This window comes from Rattus norvegicus, chromosome 12, assembly GCF_036323735.1.
Source record: "Rattus norvegicus strain BN/NHsdMcwi chromosome 12, GRCr8, whole genome shotgun sequence".
Taxonomy (NCBI): Eukaryota; Metazoa; Chordata; class Mammalia; order Rodentia; family Muridae; genus Rattus; species Rattus norvegicus.
Genome location: NC_086030.1, coordinates 26,253,220 through 26,274,818, shown reverse-complemented (window position 1 = coordinate 26,274,818; position 21,599 = coordinate 26,253,220). Strand labels below are relative to the sequence as shown.

General features: G+C 50.5%; 1 protein-coding gene and 1 long non-coding RNA gene across 4 annotated transcripts; one reads left to right on the top strand and one right to left on the bottom strand.

Annotated features, from left to right (window-relative positions):
- Positions 1-578: 578 nt before the first annotated feature.
- Positions 579-7,981, top strand: Upk3b (uroplakin 3B). The gene is made up of 6 exons (NM_001398810.1): positions 579-751; positions 907-1,056; positions 2,026-2,251; positions 3,766-3,845; positions 5,327-5,456; positions 6,379-7,981. Exons 1-6 carry the CDS (start codon positions 670-672, stop codon positions 6,536-6,538), a joined length of 828 nt encoding a protein of 275 aa, NP_001385739.1. The 5' UTR covers positions 579-669; the 3' UTR covers positions 6,539-7,981.
- LOC120095913 (uncharacterized) lies at positions 4,705-15,701 on the bottom strand. 3 transcript variants are annotated; one of them, XR_010056740.1, is made up of 3 exons: positions 15,452-15,701; positions 8,451-8,850; positions 4,705-5,740 (listed from the first exon to the last, which is right to left on the bottom strand). It is a non-coding gene; the product is annotated as an uncharacterized LOC120095913 (long non-coding RNA). The 3 variants fall into 3 exon arrangements; XR_005491886.2 differs by having other exon boundaries at positions 8,451-8,630; positions 15,452-15,691; XR_010056741.1 differs by lacking the exon at positions 15,452-15,701 and having other exon boundaries at positions 8,451-15,417.
- Positions 15,702-21,599: the final 5,898 nt, after the last annotated feature.

The window sequence follows — 21,599 nt, the reverse complement described above, 5'->3', positions numbered from 1 at the left end:
ACATGAGAACCTGTCTCAAAAACAAACAAACTTAAAACGACTTAGAATAAATCTCAAATGGTTTGCATAAACAAAATGTTTGTCAGTTACTAAAGGCTGTTTAGTCTTTTCAGAGGGCTAATTCTCCCACTGGAGAGGGAAACGGACATTCAGAGCAGGGGAAGATGTGTCTCCACCGGGCACAGGTTACTCGGAGAGCAGTGTCTGGGAGCTGTTTCAGGGCTGGATCAGGTCAGGGCTAGCCTACCCTATAGGCCCTCCCCTCTCCTCACTTCCTGGATGAGGATGGTGCCAGAGGGTGGCTCCTGGCACCCAGAGTTCAGGAATTTTAGGCATGTGGTTCTGGGCCCAGATAGAGGAGGGGAGTCTCCCTCCCAGGGCCAGGGAGTAAGGTGGTACCACAATTTTGACATCAACTTTGGGGTGGAGGTGGCTGGGGGCCAACCATAAATGGCTCCTCTCCCTTCATTTAGTTCTGGAGTGGAACCCCTGAACAGGAGTCCACTTAGCCCCTCCCTGTGATGGGCTGGGAGCGGGGAGGGCTGAACTCATAGTTTCAGGTCTTTCCTGCTCTCCTGGCAGTCCAAGTGACCATCAACTGTAGGCCAGAGGTGTTGGAGGTGGGGTGAGACAGACCAGCCCCTAAGCCTGGTCAGTGCTGTGGCAGACATGGAGTTCACCCGGATGCGGCCTCACCCTTGGCCCCTGCTTCTCCCGGTACTTATGTGGCTTCCCCAAAGCCTGAGTCTAGGTGAGTGGAACTCTTGCAATTGGACGCCCTTCCAAACCTGAGGCCCCGGGGTTCTGGGAACCCATTCCACCTCCTGGACTGGGAGAGTGGAGGAGGGGAGAGGGAGCCCACAGAACTGCCAGGCTTATCTCGAGTCTCACCTTTGTCCCCCATAGACCTGATTCCCTACACGCCGCAGATAACTGCCAGGGACCTGGGAGGGAAGGTCACAGCCACTACGTTCTCTCTGGAGCAGCCTCGGTGCGTCTTTGATGAGCACGCCTCAAGTAATGACACCATCTGGCTAGTGGTGGCTTTCAGCAATGGTGCGTGGTGAGAACTTGGGGTCTTGGGGTGAGGGCACAGGCTGAGAGGAGATACCCAAGGCTCTTGGTGGATGGCAGTATTGACTTTGTCTCTGGATGTGGGGGTCAGAGCTGTAGATTGGCCAGGGATGTCCACAAGGTGGGCAAAGTCAGTCCTCTGGGATCAACACGGATCGCCTTCTCCCTCCTCTTCTTCCTCCTCCTCCTCCCCCTTTTTTGAGGCAGGGTCTCCTGTAGCCCAGGAAGCATTAAACTTCTGGCTTGCTGCCTCTACCTTCCAATTGCTGGGATGGTGGATATGTACAACCATGCCAGTTCATGTGATACTGGGATAGAGGCCAGGGTTTATATATTGCTAGGCAAGTACTCTACCAAACTGTTAAATCACAGCTTGCCCTTTTGAGACACTGGTCCCTTTAAGACAGTGGTTCTCAAACTTCCTAATGCTGACACCCTTTAATACAGTTCCTCACGGTGTGGTGATCCCAATCACAACATTATTTCATGGCTACTTCATAACTGTAATTTTGCCACCACTATGAATCGTAACGTAAATAGCTCATATACGACCCTGGGTTGTTGGAATCCCTAAAGGGAGTCGCGACCCACAGGTTGAGAAACAAATACCCTACGCTATCCCATTATGTCGCCTGGAGAAATCAGGCCAAGGCCTCTGCAGATCGCATCCTGGGACAGAAGCAGTTCGCTGCTCTCTGCTCCTTTAAAATAAGTGTTTTGCATTTGTTTGTTTATTGTATGTAACAGTCCAGTCATAATTCAGAAGGACAGCTCGAGGGAGTCTGTTCTCGCCTTCCACCATGTGGGTCCTGGGGATCAAACTCAGGTCATCAGATTTGGCCGCAAGCGCCTTTAACCACGGAGTCATCACACCATTCATCTTATTCTATACTTAACACAGCCACAGCCACAGCCCCTGCTTTTGCCTCTGTCTGTCCCTTTTTCCTCCAGCCTCCAGGGACTTTCAGAACCCACAGACCGCTGCTAAGATCCCGACCTTCCCACAGCTGCTGACTGACGGCCACTATATGACATTACCCCTGTCCCTGGATCAGCTGCCATGTGAGGACCTGACCGGTGGCAGTGGAGGTGTTCAGGTGCTTCGGGTGGGCAATGACTTCGGCTGTTACCAGCGACCCTATTGCAACGCTCCCCTCCCCAGCCAGGGCCCTTACAGGTGGGTTGTCAGGAGCCCCTGCCCTGGGATTGGGTGTCTTCAGGGAGGGAGGTGGGACTTCTTGGTCTAAGATTCAGACCCTGCCCCCTTCTTCTGAATGACAGCCAGACACAGCTCCACCCCTTTGTTAGCTGTGGTTTGATTTTTTTGCTTAGTGAGGCATCAAAAAGACCCTTCAATAAGTTGATCATAATGACACACCTATGTGATCTCAGCACTCTGGAGACAGAGGTAGGAGGATCGTGAGTTCAAGGCCAGGTGCAGGTACATAATGAGTTTGAGACGAGCTACTGCTTCAGACCTTAAAACAAAAGATCAGCTGGCTGGGGCCATAGCTCTGTTGGTAGGTGTTTAGTTAACATGTATGAAGTCCTGGGTTGGGGTTGGGGATTTAGCTCAGTGGTAGAGCGCTTGCCTAGCAAGCGCAAGGCCCTGGGTTCAGTCCCCAGCTCCGAAAAAAAAAAAAAAAAAAAAAAAGGAATGAAGTCCTGGGTTCCATCCAGCACCGTACAAACCAAGAGTAGTGGTGTAGACCTGTAATCCCAGCATTCAAGAGGTGAAACGGCAGGAAACCCAGGAGTATAGGTTATCTCAAAAAACACAAAAACCAAACCAAACAAACAACAACAAACCCCAGAGAATCCTTTTCAGATGTGATCTAAGAGGTGAATGTGTGTTTCCAGATGAGATCACAGTTACTGGTCTCAAGTGGATCTGACAGAATTCCCAACCCATAGTACAGATGAAGAAACTAAGGTTCTCTTTAGTGTCCATCACGAGTGCCCAGGTCCCCTCAAAGAGATGCCATAATGGGAGCCCAGACTCCAGAGTGAAATCTCTCCCAGCTCCTTTACTCATGCCGGCAATAGCATCTTCCTCACAGCCGTTCCGTCCCGCCCACTTCCCATCAGCCACTAGTGCTGGCTTCCCTCCATGGATCCATTGGACCCAGTCTGCTCTCTTCCCAGAGCTCCCACCCCTGAAAAATAGCATAGTGCCAAGTCTTCCTTCCCTCTCTCCAGGCCCTCAGGGGCTTCCAACAGACCCTGACCACACCCTTAACTCCACCCACATGTTTTTGACAGGACTCTTAATTTGAAGCCTAACTTCTTCTCAAAATGGTTGGCCCCACAAATTTCAGAGACCTAAACTTCTATTTTGTTGTACGGGTATCGAGCCCAAGAGTTTATGCATTCTGGGCAGGGGCTCTACCACTGAGCCACGCCCCCAGCCCCTCACTGGGGGATTCTAGGCAGGAGCTCTACCACTGAGCCACGCCCCCAGCCCCTCACTGGGGAATTCTAGGAGGGGCTCTACCACCAAGCTGAATCCTCAACATTTTTTCTTTTCCTTTTCTTTTGAGATGAGGTCTCACAAAGTCATCAGGCGGCCATTGAACTTATGGTTCTCTTCCCTTAGCCTATGAAGTATCTAGGATATCAGGCCTGTGCCGCCATGTCTACTTGAGACATCCGAGTATTACTCTTGTCCCCATTGCTTTCTTGTCTCTTCAGTGTGAAGTTCCTTGTAATGGATGCTGGTGGCCCACCCAAGGCTGAAACGAAGTGGTCTAATCCCATTTTTCTCCACCAAGGTAGAGTTGGGGTGAGGGATCTAAGGCTAACTCAACTCGTACCTGAAACTTGCTGAAGGGTGGGACCTGGGTCAGCTACATCATAATGGCACCAAACTTTTTTCCCCTAGTACTGGACATTGAATTTTATGCACACCAGGGAAGTGCTGTACTACACTAATCCATGGCCCTACCCCTCACGGGGGGGGGGGGGGGGGATTCTAGGCAGGGGTTCTACCACTGAGCCACGCCCCCAGCCCCTCACTGGGGGATTCTAGGCAGGGGCTCTACCACTGAGCCACACCCCCAGCCCCTCACTGGGGGATTCTAGGCAGGGGCTCTACCACTGAGCCACACCCCCAGCCCCTCACTGGGGGATTCTAGGCAGGGGCTCTACCACTGAGCCACGCCCCCAGCCCCTCACTGGGGATTCTAGGCAGGGACTCTACCACTGAGCCACGCTCCCAGCCCCTCACTGGGGGATTCTAGGCAGGGGCTCTACCACTGAGCCACACCCCCAGCCCCTCACTGGGGGATTCTAGGCAGGGGCTCTACCACTGAGCCACGCCCCCAGCCCCTCACTGGGGGATTTTAGGCAGGGGCTCTACCACTGAGCCACGCCCCCAGCCCCTCACTGGGGGATTCTAGGCAGGGGCTCTACCACTGAGCCACGCCCCCAGCCCCTCACTGGGGGATTCTAGGCAGCTGCTCTACCACTGAGCCACGCCCCCAGCCCCTCACTGGGGGATTCTAGGCAGGGGCTCTACCACTGAGCCACGCCCCCAGCCCCTCACTGGGGGATTCTAGGCAGGGGCTCTACCACTGAGCCACGCCCCCAGCCCCTCACTGGGGGATTCTAGGCAGGGGCTCTATACAGAAGTACAGTCACGGGTCTCTTTTTATTTTATATATTGAGATAGGGTCTAAGTTGACTAAGCTGACGTTGAATCTCCTCTGTAGCCCTGGATGGCCTTGAGATTCCCTTCCTCATCCTCCCGAGGAACAGGTTACAGGTGTGCCCAAACACTTCCATGTTGACGACTATGAACCCGTGCTTGGGTGGCCAGCCTCAGCCTCATTCAGCCCCAGGTCCCCTCTACTGTGTGCAGGGAGAAGGGCCCAAGCATTATCCTCCACCTAGAGGCCATGTTGGGGGTGGCACTTGCTTCAGAGTCAAGCTACCAAAGCTAGGGTAGGGTGACAGATATCTGTCATCTGAAAGCCTTCAATTCCAGGCTGTAGGGAAGAAGATGTGACAAGGTGAATCCTGAGATCTGCCTGGTGTATGTGGGCCTGTGGTAGGGAACTGGAGGGGATGGAATGGTCTAGAAGGTGAGTCCAGTGTAGAAGAGGTTGGAGCAATGGTTGATCCAGGCTGACGGAAATGGAGGCTCTGTGGGGCCATGGGGCAGCCAAGCCTTGCAGTGTGTTGAGTTTGAATGGGGAGGGGCAGCCAGCCTTGGGGTGGATAGGCAGCCTCTGAATGGTTCCTATGTGTGCAGGGAAGAACCCCAACGCCATTGACACATGGCCTGGTCGGCGGAGCGGCTGTATGATCGTCATAACTTCTATCCTTCCGGTCCTGGCCGGCCTCTTGCTCCTGGCTTTCCTGGCAGCCTCCACTACGCGTTTGTAAGTGACGGCGACACCCACCATGCAGGCTCCTCTTCCACCTGTCAGGTGACCCTTCCCTGTCCCCGAGTACTGCAGTTCTGAGCTGGCTGATGCCCTTCCCGGCAGCATGGAGGGAAAGTCCAGGTAGCTCGTCTGAAGGCAGGGCCCGGGTTCTTCCTCTGGGCTTTGTCTTTTCTCCATGAGCCCCTTGGTAGCTGTCACTAGGGCAGGTTATCCGGGTACACCTGGACGAGGTGCCTCTCCAGCTGGCCCCTAAACGGAGGGAAGGGAGACTGGAGAGACTAGAGAGACAGTTTAGTAAGTAAAGTGCTCCCTGCACATCCAAGGACCGGGGTTTGAATCCCCACCACTCACATAATATCCAGATGTGGTTGGGAATGTCTGTAACCTCACTCATGGGGAAGGCCGGGGGGATCCCTAGAATCTGTTGCCAGCCAATCAATAAAGGTTTCAATTAAAGATTCTGTCTCAAAAAGGTAAGATGGTGTTGTCAGGATGGCTCAGTGGGTAGAGCCCCTGGCCACCAAACCTTATGACATGAGTTTGATCGCTGGAAGGAAAGAACTGACTTCTGCCAGTTGTCCTATGTCCTCCACACACACACAGTGGCATGTGCATACCCCCCACCAGATAATTTTTTCCTTAGAGGTAAGGTATAGTGATAGAGGAAGACACCCAACTCAACCCTGTTCTCCACACAGGCACATACATGTGTACACATGCACACACTTACATGCGTGCACACACACATGTGTCCCTATACACCTATAAACTACATACTTCATCAACAGAATAAAAAGGAGGGCAGGTGAGGGGACAGGCTGAGGGGTGAGTATTCTGGGGAAGGGGCACAGCTATACGGTGGCGTCCTTTGGTTAGGGACGTAACGTGTCCCTCCTCCTTCTTCTCTCGAGTGCAGCTCCAGCCTGTGGTGGCCTGAGGAAGCCCCTGAGCAGCTGCGGATTGGCTCCTTCATGGGAAAACGTTACATGACTCACCATATCCCCCCCAGCGAGGCTGCCACACTGCCGGTGGGCTGCGAGCCTGGCCTGGACCCCCTTCCCAGTCTCAGCCCATAGCTTGGTCTCTGGATCTTGGGCTGGTGTGAGGGGCACAGAGCAGGTGCCCCTCCTGTGGGGCAGGGTGGGGCCCTTGCATCTCCACAGCCCCTCCTATCTGCCTGGCTGTTTTATCTTCTGCGTCTGGTTCTGTCTGTCACTCGCCTCTGTATGTAAGTGCATTTACAAGATCAGGATCAGTTTGATCCTTTTTTTTTTTTTTTGTTCTTTTTTTCGGAGCTGGGGACCGAACCCAGGGCCTTGCGCTTCCTAGGCAAGCGCTCTACCACTGAGCTAAATCCCCAACCCCCAGTTTGATCCTTGATAACCCCCTTCACGTAAGGCTCAAGGATGTGGTTCACCCTCACCTTAGCCAGACTTCAGAGAACCCAGGAGGAGATGGGTAACACGAGGCCGTGATCCCCACCCTTAGGAGGCTGAGGTAGGAGGGTCATGTGCTCCAGGCTAGTCTGGGCTATGGAGCAAGAGCAGGTCTCGAACAAAACAAAACAAAACAAAACAAAACAAAACAAAACAAAACAAAACAGAAACACACAACCCTGGGAGGCAGCCTTGTTGGGCAGTTAGTAGGTTGGGCTGGGCCATCACGAGGGTATGAGGCTCCATCCTACCCAACAACCAGGGATGGGGTGCTGCTGCAGAAATACCACTATGCAGGGGTTGGGGATTTAGCTCAGTGGTAGAGCGCTTGCCTAGCAATCGCAAGGCCCTGGGTTCGGTCCTCAGCTCCGGAAAAAAAAAACCCACTATGGTCTCCTCACTTTCTGAGGCTGGGTCTCACCAGTGTGCTGGTTAGAGAGTGTGAATGGTTACTAATGACAGCTCGGCTACCTACCCCAGTCCCTGTGCACAGAGAGATGCTTCGAGCACTTCTCTGCTGACTCAGCATCATTTATTGCGCACCTGCCCTTCTGTACCACATACAGTGTCAGACGACACGGCCTGGGGTCGCAAAGCTGCTCGTGACTTTGGAGGACTCTCCACCTTGCTTTGAATCTCAGACTGACACCTGTCCAGATGTGGGATCTATTACTGTTGGGGAGATGCCATGTCCTCAAACTGTCCTCAGGGTCACACTCTCCCAATTACCACAGCGGGCTCCTCGCGACTTTTTCAAAGGAAAAGATCTCCAGGACAAAGCCAGTGCTTCCTGCCATCACCACACGGGGGCGTCCGCAAGATGTAGCTACGTGGCAGCAGGGCCCTGAGCAGTTCACTCCAGTTTACTGCTCCATCTGCACTCCTGTCTTTTCAGGGGTCAGGGAAGAATGTGTTCCAGCTCATCCAGGGCGAGCCCGCGGGGCTACCATGTTCTCTTTAATGGCGACCCTTGTGACTAATCATTGACTTTCCTGACCACACTGTTTAGCCACCCTACCCCATGTCCCATGGGGCTTGTTTGATCAAGCTCTTAGGAAGTTAATAAATGTTATTATGGCAGGAGTGTTGCTTAGGCTGGCTCTACGACAGGGACATGTGGTGGTGCCCTGGTGCTGCCTCTTATGGGTCCCTTGATTGCCGCCAATCTGTGCTTTTGGAATAACAGAGAAACCTGCTCACATTTCAGGATCAAGCAGCCACAGTGACTCTCCCTCCTGGCACAGGCCTCAGCGGCAGATCTTTATCAAGTCAACCAGCCTTTGCCTCTGAGTCCTCACTCCCCATCCTACGGAAGCCCCAGAATTCAGGTGACCCCTGGAGGTATAGACAGAAGCTGCACCCAGCCAAATGCTCCAGTGGCCTGAGAAACGTGTGTGGAACAACTTTTGCAATGGGGCTAGATGCAAGCCCAGGGCCCTGTGGGTCAGGAGAGGGCTAAACTCCCTTGGGATTGGGAGGGCGATAACTTCACCCTCCCCGCCCCCAACTTGTCCCAGCACCTGTCCTTGTTACGCTGGATGCTGGTATTTACCGAGTTAAAAGATGAAGAATGAAGGGCCGGTGAGATGCCATCAAGTCAGCTGACGTGAGTTGCTCCCACGAGGCAGGAGAGAACCGGCTCTGGCAAGTTGTCCTCTGACCCTGACCTCCACAAAAATAAGGCACTTGGGCTCCCCCTCACTCCCTTCCCGCGTCCTCCGAACTCTCTCACCTGCAAATACAAGATAAGCATCAGATTTTAATATTTAAGGTATATAAATAAATCCTCTCAGGACTCGGGATCAGCTAGACTTGCAAAAGGATCCCCAGGCTTTGTGATCTTGGTGCTCTGTGGCTTGCTTGCTGTAGGTACTTTCTCAGTCTGTGGTGCTTCCCGCTGCCGCCACACGGGGGCGAGAATGTGCCTTTGCGATCTCTGCAAAGTAGTGACTCTATAAAGAAAATGGGAAAAGGCAGGCTTGGTGGCCCTTACAGAGTGGGGTGGAGGGGATGGGGTTTAGGGTGGGAGTGGAGGGGACGAGGAGGAGGCAGTGGGGGGGTGTCAGTTGGGGCCCTAAGACTGGAGAATTACTGTGAGTTTGAGGCCAGCACTCTGGAGATGGATAGGGAAGCTGGAATATCAGGAGTGAAGATCATTCTCACCAACACAATTTGAGGCTAAACACATACACGCAGAAATGAGAATGGAGATCTTTATGCACCAAAAATGGGTGTACCATGCCAGGGAGAGTTCTAGCAGATTTCCAGGAAAAGGAGTTCTGAAGGGGAGACTTCTGTGAGTGTGTGTGTGTGTGTGTGTGTGTGTGTGTGTGTGTGCGTGTTTGTGCCCTGTGCGTGTTCATGCGCATGTGCGAGTACGTGAGTGAATTGGGGGGGATCTTGATATGTTAGCCCACTATGTCTTAAACTCTCCATGCTCCCTCCTTAACTTGTAGAGTGACACATATTCAGGACATATTCCTGAGGGCATTTCCTCCCCAACCCTATAGAAAAACAACACAGCCTTCTTTTTTTAAAAAAAACATGGGGTGGGGATTTAGCTCAGTGGTAGAGCGCTTGCCTAGGAAGCGCAAGGCCCTGGGTTCGGTCCCCAGCTCCGAAAACAAGAACCAAAAAACAAAAAACAAAAAACCCATTTATTTATTTATTATATATAAGTACACTGTCGATGTCTTCAGACACACCAGAAGAAGGCATCAGATCTCATTACAGACGGTTGTGAGCCACCATGTGGTTGCTGGGAATTGAACTCAGGACCTCTGGAAGAGCAGTCAGTGCTCTTAACCGCTGAGCCATGTCTCCAGCCCACAATCACAGACTTCTTTAAAAAAGATTAAGATTTGTTTGTTTTCTGTGTGTGAGTGTTTTGCCTGCAGGTACGTGTGTTCACTGAGTTTGTCCCTGTTGCCCAGAGAGGTGAGAAGAGGGATTTAAAACTGGGTTTTACAGACAGTTGTGAGCCACTGTGTGAATACTGGGAGTTGATCCAGCGTCTTCTGCAAGAGCAGTCAGTGCTTTTTTTTTTTTTTTTTTTTTTGGTTCTTTTTTTTTTCCCCCAGAGCTGGGGACCGAACCCAGGGCCTTGCGCTTCCTAGGCAAGCGCTCTACCACTGAGCTAAATCCCCAACCCCAGTCAGTGCTTTTGATCACCAAGCTGAGCTGTCTCCCCAGTCCAGAGACTCATTTTCAGTTGTTCAAGTTTCATGAAGGTGTTACCAACAACTGAGGGGAAATTTACATCCCTTGACCCTTGAACTGTTCCAGCATCAACCAAGAGCCCAACTGGATGGCTGGCGAGAAGGCTCCCGGGACAAAGGTGCTTGTTTCCAAAGCCTGTCACACTGAGTTTGGTCACCAGGACCTATGTGGTAGGAGGAGAGAATCTCTGACCTCCACTCACTGACTCAAGCTTGCACTCGCACATGCACACACACACCCACACGCACACGCATGCACACACACATGTACACACACATGTCCAAAAACGCACACACAAGATAAATAAATTTAAATTTTGCTTTAAAACTATGCCAGCTTGGGCTGGAGAGATGGCTCAGCGGTTAAGAGCACCCGACTGCTCTTCCAGAGGTCCTGAGTTCAATTCCCAGCAACCACATGGTGGCTCACAACCATCTGTAAGGAGACCCGATGCCCTCTTCTGGTGTGTCTGAAGACAGCTACAGTGTACTTATATATAATAAATGAATAAATAAATCTTTAAAAAAAAAAAACTATGCCAGCCTATAAAGTAAACCAATAGCTTTTCCTCACAGATAATTAACCCTCGCCTGCCTCCATTGCCCTAGAGTCTCAAGACTCAAGTGTCAAGATGTCAGGCAGAAAATTAACCATGTGCTAGCTTGCTATGCCTCTTCCCTTCTCCCTAGTTCTTTCAGAGAAAAGGGGCAAGCATATGGAGAGCCTTAAAATCAACCAAAGTTCCCAAAGCACAGCGTGGTATATCAGCACAGCATGGTATATCAGCACAGCATGCTACTTGCAAAATGGCTGGCCGGGAAATGTAGATGGGACGTCCCAGGCTGTAAAGTCGCTTGCCACTACCAACCCCGAGTTTGATTGTAGGAACCCAGGTAAAGCTGAAAGGAGAGAACAAGCTTGCTCAGAGAGCTGGCATCCGACCTCCACGGGTACGCACACCTCCCCATGTACACCACACGCCATCTCGGTACCCTTTCCTGCAGAATAATAGGATTTGAAAGGCGGGGACGCTGGAGGGATGGCTCAGCAGTTAGAGCATTTGCAGCTCTTCCAAGAGGACCCGAGTTTGCTTCCCAGCATCTGCATCAGCAGCTCACAACTGCCTGGAACCCCAGCTCCAGGGGATCCAGGCCTTTTATGGTAGCTTCAGGTAACCACAAACACAAGTATATGCACACATGCACACATGCATACATACACACACAAGTAAAAGTATAAAAAAAATGAACCAAGTGTTATTGCCCACACCTCTGAACCCAGCACTCAGGAGGCAGAGGCAGAGGCAGGGGCAGGGGCAGGGGCAGAGGATCTCTGAGCTTGAGATCCTGGTCTGTATAGTAAGTTTCAGGGCAGCCTAAGCAAACCATTGAGACCCTGTGTATTGGCTGGTTTTGTGTGTCAACTTGACACAAGCTAGAGTCATCTGAGAGGAAGGATCCTCAGTTGAGGAAATGCCTCCATGAGATCCAGCTGTTGGGCATTTTCTCAATTAGTGATCAGTGGGAGGGCCCAGTGCATGGTGGGTGGTGCCATTCCTATACTAGTCCTGCATCTATAAGAAAGCAGGCTGAGCAAGCCATGCGGAGCAAGCCAGTAAGCAGCACCCCTCCACGGCCCCTGCATCAGCTCTTGCCTCCAGGTTCCTGACCTGCTTGAGTTCCTGCCCTGACTGCCTTTGGTGATGAACAGCAATATGGAAGTGTAAGCTGAATAAACCCTTCCCTCCCCAACTTGCTTCTTGGTCATGATGTTTGTGCAGGAATAGAGACCCTGACTAAGGGGCTGGAGAGATGGCTCAGTGATTAAGAGCGCTGACTGCGGGGTTGGGGATTTAGCTCAGTGGTAGAGCGCTTGCCTAGGAAGTGCAAGGCCCTGGGTTTGGTCCCCAGCTCCGAAAAAAAGAACCAAAAAAAAAAAAAATAAAAATAAAAATAAATAAATAAATAAATAATTGAAAATAAAATACAAATGTAAGCAGCTGGCCTCGATAGACAGCCCAGATGCTGCTCACAGGTGCTCACTGCCATGGGCTCACTGCTGTCCCAGCCCTGTGAGGACTTTGGTACCACAGTGGGATTACATGGGAGGAATGAAGGAAATACCAGAGGAAAGTGTGTGTCTGTGCGAGAGGCTGGAGAAGATGGAAATCCACAGTACTACCCACTCCGTCAGCCGTGAGAATGTTGTTTTCATAGCCAGCCAGTGGCACAGGGTGTTGGCAAATTCCTAATGTTTCATGAAGACAGATTCCTGCCTCAGGTCATCTAGAGGCCATTGTCCGAAGCCACCTGTGACCTCCTGCCCTAGGCTATGCTGGCTGAGGTGTCACAGAATCCAGTGGTCCTGCCCAGAACAGTGGCTGCTGTACTGGGCTCCATCAAACCCTGATGGGACATTTTGCCCCAGGGTTCCACACAACAGGCGCACTAGACAATCTCCAGCACTATGGTGACCGACCTTGGGAAGAGTCTCTTGCAACAAGCAGGTTGTAAAGAGGTTTTTGACTTTGTTTGGACATAGCAGGACAATGTAGCCCTGGCTGGCCAGGAACTCACTATGTAGACCAGGCTAGCCTTGAACTCAGAGATCCCTGAATGCCCTTGCCTCTTGAATGCTGGGATTAAAGGTGTGGATCAGCTGCTCTGGTTCTCTTCTTCAGCCAGGGTCCTGTGATGTAACCCAGGCTGGCAGCCAACTTGTGATGTTCCTGCCCCTGCCTCCCAGGTGTTAGGATTACAAGTATTAGCCACCACACCCAGTAGGAAGAATTTTATGTATTTGTTATTCCTGCATTGTGCTGCTGGGGGCTATGTTCAGGCTCCCCTACATGCTAGGCAAATGCTCTACCATTGAGCCACTCCCTAGTTCTTTACTGGGGGGAGTCTAGGCAGAGGCTCTAACCACTGAGTCACACTCCAGCCCCTCCCTGGGGGATTCTAGGCAGGGGCTTTACTACTGAGCTATGCTCCTAGTACCAAGAATGTTTTACTAAGAGGTTGGGGATTTAGCTCAGTGGTAGAGTGCTTGCCTCCTAGCACAAGGCCCTGGGTTCGGTCCCCAGCTCTGAAAAAAAGAACCAAAAAAAAAAAAAGAATGTTTTACTAAACGATCCCTGGGGACTCTATATAAGGAAATGCCATGACACCCATTGGCCCATAACTTCATGGCTCATCAGTCAAACACAAGTTCTTTATGAAAAAGGAAAAACATCCAGGATTGGGGGGTGGGGGGACGGTGACTGCACCCTGAGTCATCAGTCAGCGGAGCATAGCTGTTAGAACACAGGGTGGGAACCGACCTTAGGCAACTCCCTCCCTCTCTCCTCTGCAGGTAAAGGTCCCTGCTGCTGAGTCCAGGGACACATATTCAGTCCCCAGAACCCACATGGGGAGGGAGAGAACCAGCACCTAAAAGTTGTCCTCTGACCTTCACACACACGCTAGGGCATGTGCACAGCCCCGATCCTGCAGCACACACATGATAAATTAGTGTAATAAAAGTTGTCTTGCGGGCTGGAGAGATGGTTCAGTGGTTAAGAGCACTGACTGCTCTTCCAGAGGTCCTGAGTTCAATTCCCAGCAACCACATGGTGGCTCACAACCATCTGTAAAGAGATCTGATGCCCTCTTCTGGTGTGTCTGAAGACAGCTGCAGTGTACTTATATATAATAAATGAATACATCTTTTTTTTTTTTTTTTTTGGTTCTTTTTTTTCGGAGCTGGGGACCGAACCCAGGGCCTTGTGCTTCCTAGGTAAGCGCTCTACCACTGAGCTAAATCCCCAGCCCCTTCTTTTTTCTTTTTTTCGGAGCTGGGGACCCAACCCAGGGCCTTGTGCTTGCTAGGCAAGTGCTCTACCACTGAGCTAAATCCCCAACCCCAAATGAATAAATCTTAAAAAAAAAAAGTTGTCTTGGGTTCTGGAGAGAGATATCTTAGTGGATATCTTAGCGGATCAGGGTCCACTCCAAAAGACCCTGATTTGACTCCTAGCACTCACATGGTGGCTCACAACCATCTCTAACTCTAGTTCCAGGGGATCCGATGCCTTCTTCTGACCTCCCTAGTCGACAGGCACACACATGGGGCACATATATACATTCAGGTAAAACACCCATTCTCATACAATAAGATAATAATTTAAAAATATTTTTTAAGACATGTCTAAATTTTTACTACATTCTGACATCAGCAAGATTAAAGAGAAAGATTATTTCTAATTTTAGGTCAGCCTATTTTAACAAAAAGTAAAAAAGAAAGGAAGGAAAGAAGAAAGAAAGAAAGGAAGAAAAGAAAAGAAAAGAAAAGAAAGGAAAGGAAAGGAAAGGACACATGAATATGTGCTGTGGAGGGTTTAGAGGTCAGAGGTCAGAGGTCAGACAAAGATAGCTAGAAAAGCCAGAGTTACTGAACCCCATCCCTGACCCTGTACCTCCCTTCCATCCCTCCTTGCTTGTCCCAGCCTAGAGGTCCCTGAGTCCTGTCTTGGAAGCAAGACAGGAACCCACACCCGCCTCTCTGTGCCTCATTTTCTGTGTAAGCCCCACCAGGAAACTCTGCCCATCTCTCCTGGCCTCAGTTTCCCCTCTGAGAGGTGACATTCAACCTAGATGTCCGGCTGTCTGTCACCCTTTGGCATCTCATACTGCACTCTTGGCCTCCCAAAACGCCACTCCTCCTGAGTGACACAGGACAGAGGGCCCAGGAGAAAGAAAAGAATGTGTTGCCCTGACAACTATTCTTCTGCCTGGCGTCCCTCCAATGAGGGACAGAGAGGAATGTCCCATTAATCATGCCGGCCTCTCCCTTTCCCTCTCCAGCCCTCTCTCCCTCTGCTCCTCAATAAAAATAATCCAAGTTCCTCAACGTGTTTCACAGAGCCGCTGGGCTTGGGTCGGCCCCCTCAGCCCCTGTGCCTGGAACCCACCCTCTGTCTCCATTCCTAAGCCACGGGACCAGAGCAGCTGAGGAACCCTTGGGAGTAACGGGGAGGGGGCTGTTCCTCCAGTCATCTCTGACACCTTTTCCTGAGGCGCCCGCTCTCCACTAGTCATGGCTAGAACTGGCTTAAAAAGTCCAGTGCCAGGTAAATGGCAAAACGGTAAAAAGTAAACAAAAATCTTGAAAAAAAAAATCACCAGTAAAGCAGGTAGGAGAGATAGCCTGGGAAAAGGCATGGACTGGCCTAAAGCTACCCCAAGTTTTTGGGCAATTCGAAATCTTCCATGTGTCCTGGGACTGCTTAGGTTAAAGAAGATTAATAAGAAAAGGTTAATCAGGGCTGGGGATTTAGCTCAGTGGTAGAGCACTTACCTAGGAAGCGCAAGGCCCTGGGTTCGGTCCCCAGCTCCGAAAAAAAGAACCAAAAAAAAAAAAAAAAAAAAAGAAAAGGTTAATCAAAAGCAGGAAGGAAAGCTGGGCTTGAAGGCTCGTGTTTGTAATCTCAGCACTTGGGGTGTTGAAGCTAGCCTAGGCTACAGTGGAAGCTGAATGATGTCACAATGTAGTTTGTTCTAATCTATCACCTTTTGGGGTGAGGGCATAGCTCAAGGGAGAACACTGGGCTAGAATCTGCAAGTGAAGTGCTAGGATGTGCTCAGAAGCAGAACTCTTGCTTGGAATCCCCAGTGAGGCTCCGGGCATGGCTCAGTGGGAGAAACCCTGCCTAGAATCCCCCAGTGACGGGCTGGGGGCGTGGCTCAGTGGTAGAGCACCTGCCTAGAATCTCCCAATGAGGGGCTGGGGATGTGGCTCAGTGGTACAGCTCCTGCCTAGAATCCTCCAGTGAGGGGCTGGGGGCGTGGCTCATTGGTAGAGACCCTGCCTGGAATCCCCAATGAGGAGCTGGAGCATAGCCTATTCTTCTACCTGGCATCCCTCCAATGAGGGACAGAGAGGAATGTCCCATTAATCATACTGGCTCTCTTAGGAAGACATAAGCTAAGAAGGTGGGTTGCACTGCTCCTTAGGAAACAGTATTTCCCAGGGTACACTCCACCTGACTGCTCGTAGGGTGCTCCTGGGTGACCGATCAGATTTAGGCTCCACCCTCTATTCTCTGACACCTAGGTTTGGAGCCACTCAAATTTCAGTACAGCGGGCCCCAGGACGTCAGAGAAACTTTGAATCACAGAGCATGTTAATGGTTTCAAAATGAAATGTTTCTCACTCGGTCTGGGTGACTCTATTTGAGAAGTTGTGGGATGTGTAGAAGGTGGGACTTCACCAGAGGAAGCAGCTTCCAGGGGCATGCTTTGAAGGGTCTAACCTGGCCCTACTTCCAGCCCTCTGTAGCTCAATAGCCCAGGCTGATTTCGAACTAGAGTCAGTTCTCCTGCCTCAGACTCTTGTGATTTAGGTAAAGGTATGAGATGACAAAACAGGGTCCTGTTTTAGTTTTCTTGGTGTTGTTGTTTTGTTTTGGTTTTGGTTTTTCAAGACAGGGTTTCTCTGTGTAGCTCTGGCTGTCCTGCAACTCGCTCTGTAGACCAGGCTAGCCTCGAATTCAGAGATCTGTCTGCCTCTGCCTCCAAGAGTGCTGGGATTAAGAGCATGTGCTGTCACCACCTTAATTTTTTAAAGATTTATTTTTTTATTTGTATGAATGTTTTCCTGGGTGTTTCTGTGTGTCACATCATGCCTGGTGCCTGCAAAGTCATAAGAGAGCATTGGATCCTCTGGAATTACAGACAGTTGTGAACCATCACGTGGGTGCTAGGAATTGAACCTGGATCCTGTATAAGCTCAATAAGTGCTCTTAACTGCTGAGCCCCTCTTTGTATTTTGGAGGTAAAAATCCCAGGCTAAAGTGGAATTTCCTGTGTAGTTCAAGATGGTTTCAACCTGGAAGAGATGAGATTTCAGATCTGTACCATCATGCCTTGTTTTTTGTTTGTTTTGTTGTTGTTTTATAGCTTTTGATTATATTTGGCATGCTGGAGATGGAGCCCAAAGGCACTCCCATACCCCTCACTGGGGGATTCTAGGCAGGGGCTCTACCACTGAGCCACGCCCCCAGCCCCTCACTGGGGGATTCTAGGCAGGGGCTCTACCACTGAGCCACCCCCCTGCCCCTTACTGGGGGATTCTAGGCAGGGGCTCTACCACTGAGTCACACCCCCAGCCCCTCACTGGGGGATTCTAGGCAGGGGCTCTACCACTGAGCCACACGCCCCCAGCCCCTCCCTGGGGATTCTAGGCAAGTGTTTCACTGCCGAGCCTGATGAGAAAGTATTTTCTAGCTTTCGGTTTTCTAGTTTTGCAGGAAGCTCTCCCGGACTTCGAAGGTGGGGAGCTGCTCATCAGAAGAGACACTCAGTACAAGTGGTAGCCTTTGAACCATCTTGTAGTAGAAAGACTCAAGACCTGAGTGAGGTCAAGGAACTCTGGAGCGTTTCCCACTTCACAAGCGCTTGGAATAAGGGGCCCTAAATACTCAGTTATTTTTCTTTCTGGGCCCAAACAGAGCCCTTAGCTCTCTCTGTTTGGAGGGTGTGAGGCAAGCCCAGTCAACCCTTGGAGGCACACGGTTTCGCTGTGCACCTCCTCAGACCATGGGTGTGACGGTTGTCATGGAACGCATCTCTGTTTGACGATCCAGAGTTGGGCGAGTCTTTGGGAGAATAACTATTTAACTTGTGTGAGGAGGCAGCAAGTGGGGAACCACACCTACCTTATGAGTCACCCCCAAAGGTACACAGTAAGAAAGGTCAAAAGGGGGCTTTTCCTGAGGGCTTGGTGTGGCCCCTTTGGAGATCCAGGACCCACTCCCCTCCCTCACGCTGGTTCTCACTAGTGCTTGGCATTTCTGGGAGCGAGAAGGGAAGGTACCATGTTAGTCCGGTCACCCGCCTGATGTTGTAAAATAAAAGGGCAGTGCCAGGTCAGAACCAAACACAGGGAGCAGAGAAGTTTCCACATTATCAGTTATTGGACAAATCCATTTGCCAGATCTTAGAGTCAGCACTGGGGAGAAACCTGGGAGCTAAAGAAGCCTGACCTTTGCCCTCTGACCTTTGCCCTCAGTTTAAAGGACAGAGTTGGCTATGATGTTGTAGCCTAAATCTGAAATGTCCCCCACAGACTCATGCCTGGAGCACTTGGTCCCCAGCTGGTGGCAATGTTTTGGGTTATAGTGGAGGTGGGGTCTAGCTGCAGAAATAGGTCATCGAAGGTTATCTATCCCGAACCCTTTCTGCTTCCTGGTTCATCATGATGTGAACAACCTTCCTATGCCTTCCCACTGCTAGGAGCTGAGGTGCTCCACCATGCCTGGCAGGAGAGAACAGACTTTAGAGTGTCACCCTCTGGCCTCTCTACGTACTGTGGGTGTGTGCATGTGAACAGTGTGTGCGAGCCTGCACACACACACACACACACACACACACACACACACGCACACCATACACACAGATACAGACACATACACAGACACAGACGCACACGGGCACATGCACAGACATACAGGCACACACAGACACATAGACACAGACAAACACACAGAGACACACACAGAGAGACACATACACAGACACAAGCACACACACAGACGCACACACACACACAGATACAGACACATACACAGACACACAGGCACACACAGACACACAGACACAGACTAACACACAGAGACACACACAGAGAGACACATACACAGACACACATATAGGCACACACAGACACACAGCCACAAACACACAGAGACACATACACAGACACAAGCACAAATACAGACGCAGACACACACACACACACACACACACACACACACACAATAAGTAAATAAGTAATAAGTAGCAATAAGTAAATAGCAATAAGTAAAAACAATTTTAAAGGCCAGATACAGTGGAGAGATGGCTCAGCAGTTAAGAGCACCGACTGCTCTTCCAGAGGTCCTGAGTTCAATTCCCAGCACCCACATGGTGGCTCACAACCATCTATTATGAGATCTGATGCCCTCTTCTGGTGTGTCTGAAGACAGCTACAGGGTACTCACATGTATAAAATAAATCTTAAAAAAAAATAAAAAAATAAAGGCCAGATACAGCAGCACATATCTGTAATCCCAGCGCTTCTAGGCTAAAATGGGAGGGGGAAACTGGAGAATCAATCAGAAGTTCATGGTCTGGGGTTGGGGACTTATCTCAGTGGCAGAGCGCTTGCCTAGGAAGCGCAAGGCCTGGGGTTCGGTCCCCAGCTCCGAAAAAAAGAACCAAAAAAAAAAAAAAAAGGGTGGGAGTCAGGCGGGGCCTTGTAAAGTCGTCCTCTGACTCCACACTAGAGCCTTAACATACACACGACCCTCCCCCCACACATGACACATGTGCACACACAAAGATAAATAGTCAATAGACACAGGCATAAGGAAAAAAAGTGTCGCTTTACGTTTTCAGTTCTGGCGTCACTTGTTTTGCTCCTAGGTAGCTGATTCAAGGTATCTGCTGAGCCGGCTACAGTGGATGCTGGGCAGTGGGCAGAAGTGGGAGAGGGGAGCAGGAAATAAACCAATCATGGAAGGGAAGCAAGCAGCAGTTCGCAAGAGTTGGGAGAGCAGGGCTGCTTCCTAGAGCCACGGTTGACCCACAGTGAGGGTGAGTTACTGCTGCAGATGTCTTCTCATCTGTGTGATACGATTAGGCCAGAGGCTGACCTCACCCAGTTCTAGGGACTTGAGACGAATGAACAGGAACAGACTTTTACAAGGAGTGCACTCCCCTCCTTGTTTTAGGAGAGGGAGAGGAAGAGAAAGAGATAAATTGTGTGTGTGTATATGATATGAGAGTGTGTATGTTGTTTGTAGTTGTTTTGATTACTTTTTGTTTTTTGCCCCACCCCTCTCCGCCCCCAGACAGGGTTTCTCTGCATAGCCCTAGCTGTCCTGGAACTCTCTGTGTAGACCAAGCTGGCCTTGAACTCACAGAGATCCGCCTGCCTCTGCCTCCTAAGTTCTGGGATCAAAGGTGTGCACTACAGCCCAGCTTTGTTTGTTAGACGGGGTGTACTGTAGCCCAGGCTGGCTAGGAAGCCACTATGAACTCCTCCTCATCCCCCTGCTGGAATTATATGTGTGAAGCACTAACTATATCTGGCGCCTAGTTCTGATGACTGCCTTCAACTTCTGAGAGAGAGGAGGAAAGGGGGAGAGAGGGGGAGGGGGAAGGGAAGGGGAGAGGAGAGAGAGGGAGAGGGGGGAGAGGGGGGAGAGGGAGGGAGGGGAAGAGGAGGGGGAAGGGAGAGGGAGGGGGAGAGGAAGAGGAAGAGATAGATTGCGTATGTATATATGATATGAGAATGTGTATATGAATATATGTATATCACATACATTTGTGATGTTGGGGAAGGAACTCAGAGCCATATACATGCCAGGAAAGAATTCTGTCATTGAGCTACATCTAAGCCCATGTCATCTGTCTGTCTGTCTATGTCTGTCTGTCTACATCTGTCTGTCTATGTATGTATGTATGTATGTATGTATGTATGTATGTGTGTATCTATCTATCGATCGATTGATCTGTGTTTCTATCTATCCATCCATCCATCCATCCATCTATCCATCTATCCATCTATCCTTCTACTTATCCTCTGTCTATCCATCTATTAGCCCATTAACCCACCATCAGTCTATTCATCATTTTGATTTGATTTGCTGGCTATGACAGAGATCTCCTGTAACCCCAGCAATCAGGAAAGAGCACCAAGAGTTCAGGGTCATCCTTGACTATATGCTGAGTTTGAGGGCAGCTTAGAGACTCTATCTGAAGAGAGAGGAGAGGGTGCATGTGTGTGTATGTGTGTGTATGTGTATATGTGTATGTTAAGTGTGTGTGTGGTGTCTGTGTGGGTGTGTATGTGTGGTGTGTGTGTATGTGTGGTGTGTGTGTGTATGTGTGTATGTGTGTGTATGTGGTGTGTGTGTGTGTGTGGTGTCTGTGTGTGTGTATGTGTATGTGTGTGTCTGTGTGTGTGTGGTGTCTGTGTGTGTGTATGTGTATGTGTGTGTGTATGTGTGTGTGTGGTGTCTGTGTGAGTGTGTATGTGTGTGGTGTCTGTGTGGGTGTGTGTGTGGGTGTGTCTGTGTGGTGTGTGTGTGTATGTGTGTGTGTATGTGTGTGTGTGGTGTATGTGTGTGTGTATGTGTATGTGTGTGTATTGTGTGTGTGGTGTCTGTGTGTGTGTGTGTATATGTGTGTATGTGTGTGTATGTGTGTGTTGAGTGTGTGTGTAGTGTCTGTGTGTGTGTGTATGTGTGTGTGTGTATGTGTGGTGTGTGTGTATGTGTGGTGTATGTGTGTGTGTGTGTAGAATGTCGGTCCCAGGGACAGCAGTTGCTGGAACAGGGCTTTGCCCTCCAGCCTGAGTGGTTGGAGGGACACCTACCTTCTGTGTGCCTTGTCTAGAAGGTGAAGGGACTCCCTCCCTCACAAGGTGACTATAGGGTGCTCTAGTGACCAGGACCCAGGGC

What these genes read in the sequence shown, in the direction of transcription:
- Upk3b (NM_001398810.1), top strand. Translation starts at nt 670, where the DNA reads ATGGAGTTCACCCGGATGCGGCCTCACCCTTGGCCCCTGCTTCTCCCG. An exon ending in CCCAGCCAGGGCCCTTACAG is followed by an intron (nt 2,252 to 3,765) that starts GTGGGTTGTCAG and finishes TTGTCTCTTCAG; the next exon opens with TGTGAAGTTCCTTGTAATGG. An exon ending in GCAGCCTCCACTACGCGTTT is followed by an intron (nt 5,457 to 6,378) that starts GTAAGTGACGGC and finishes TCTCGAGTGCAG; the next exon opens with CTCCAGCCTGTGGTGGCCTG.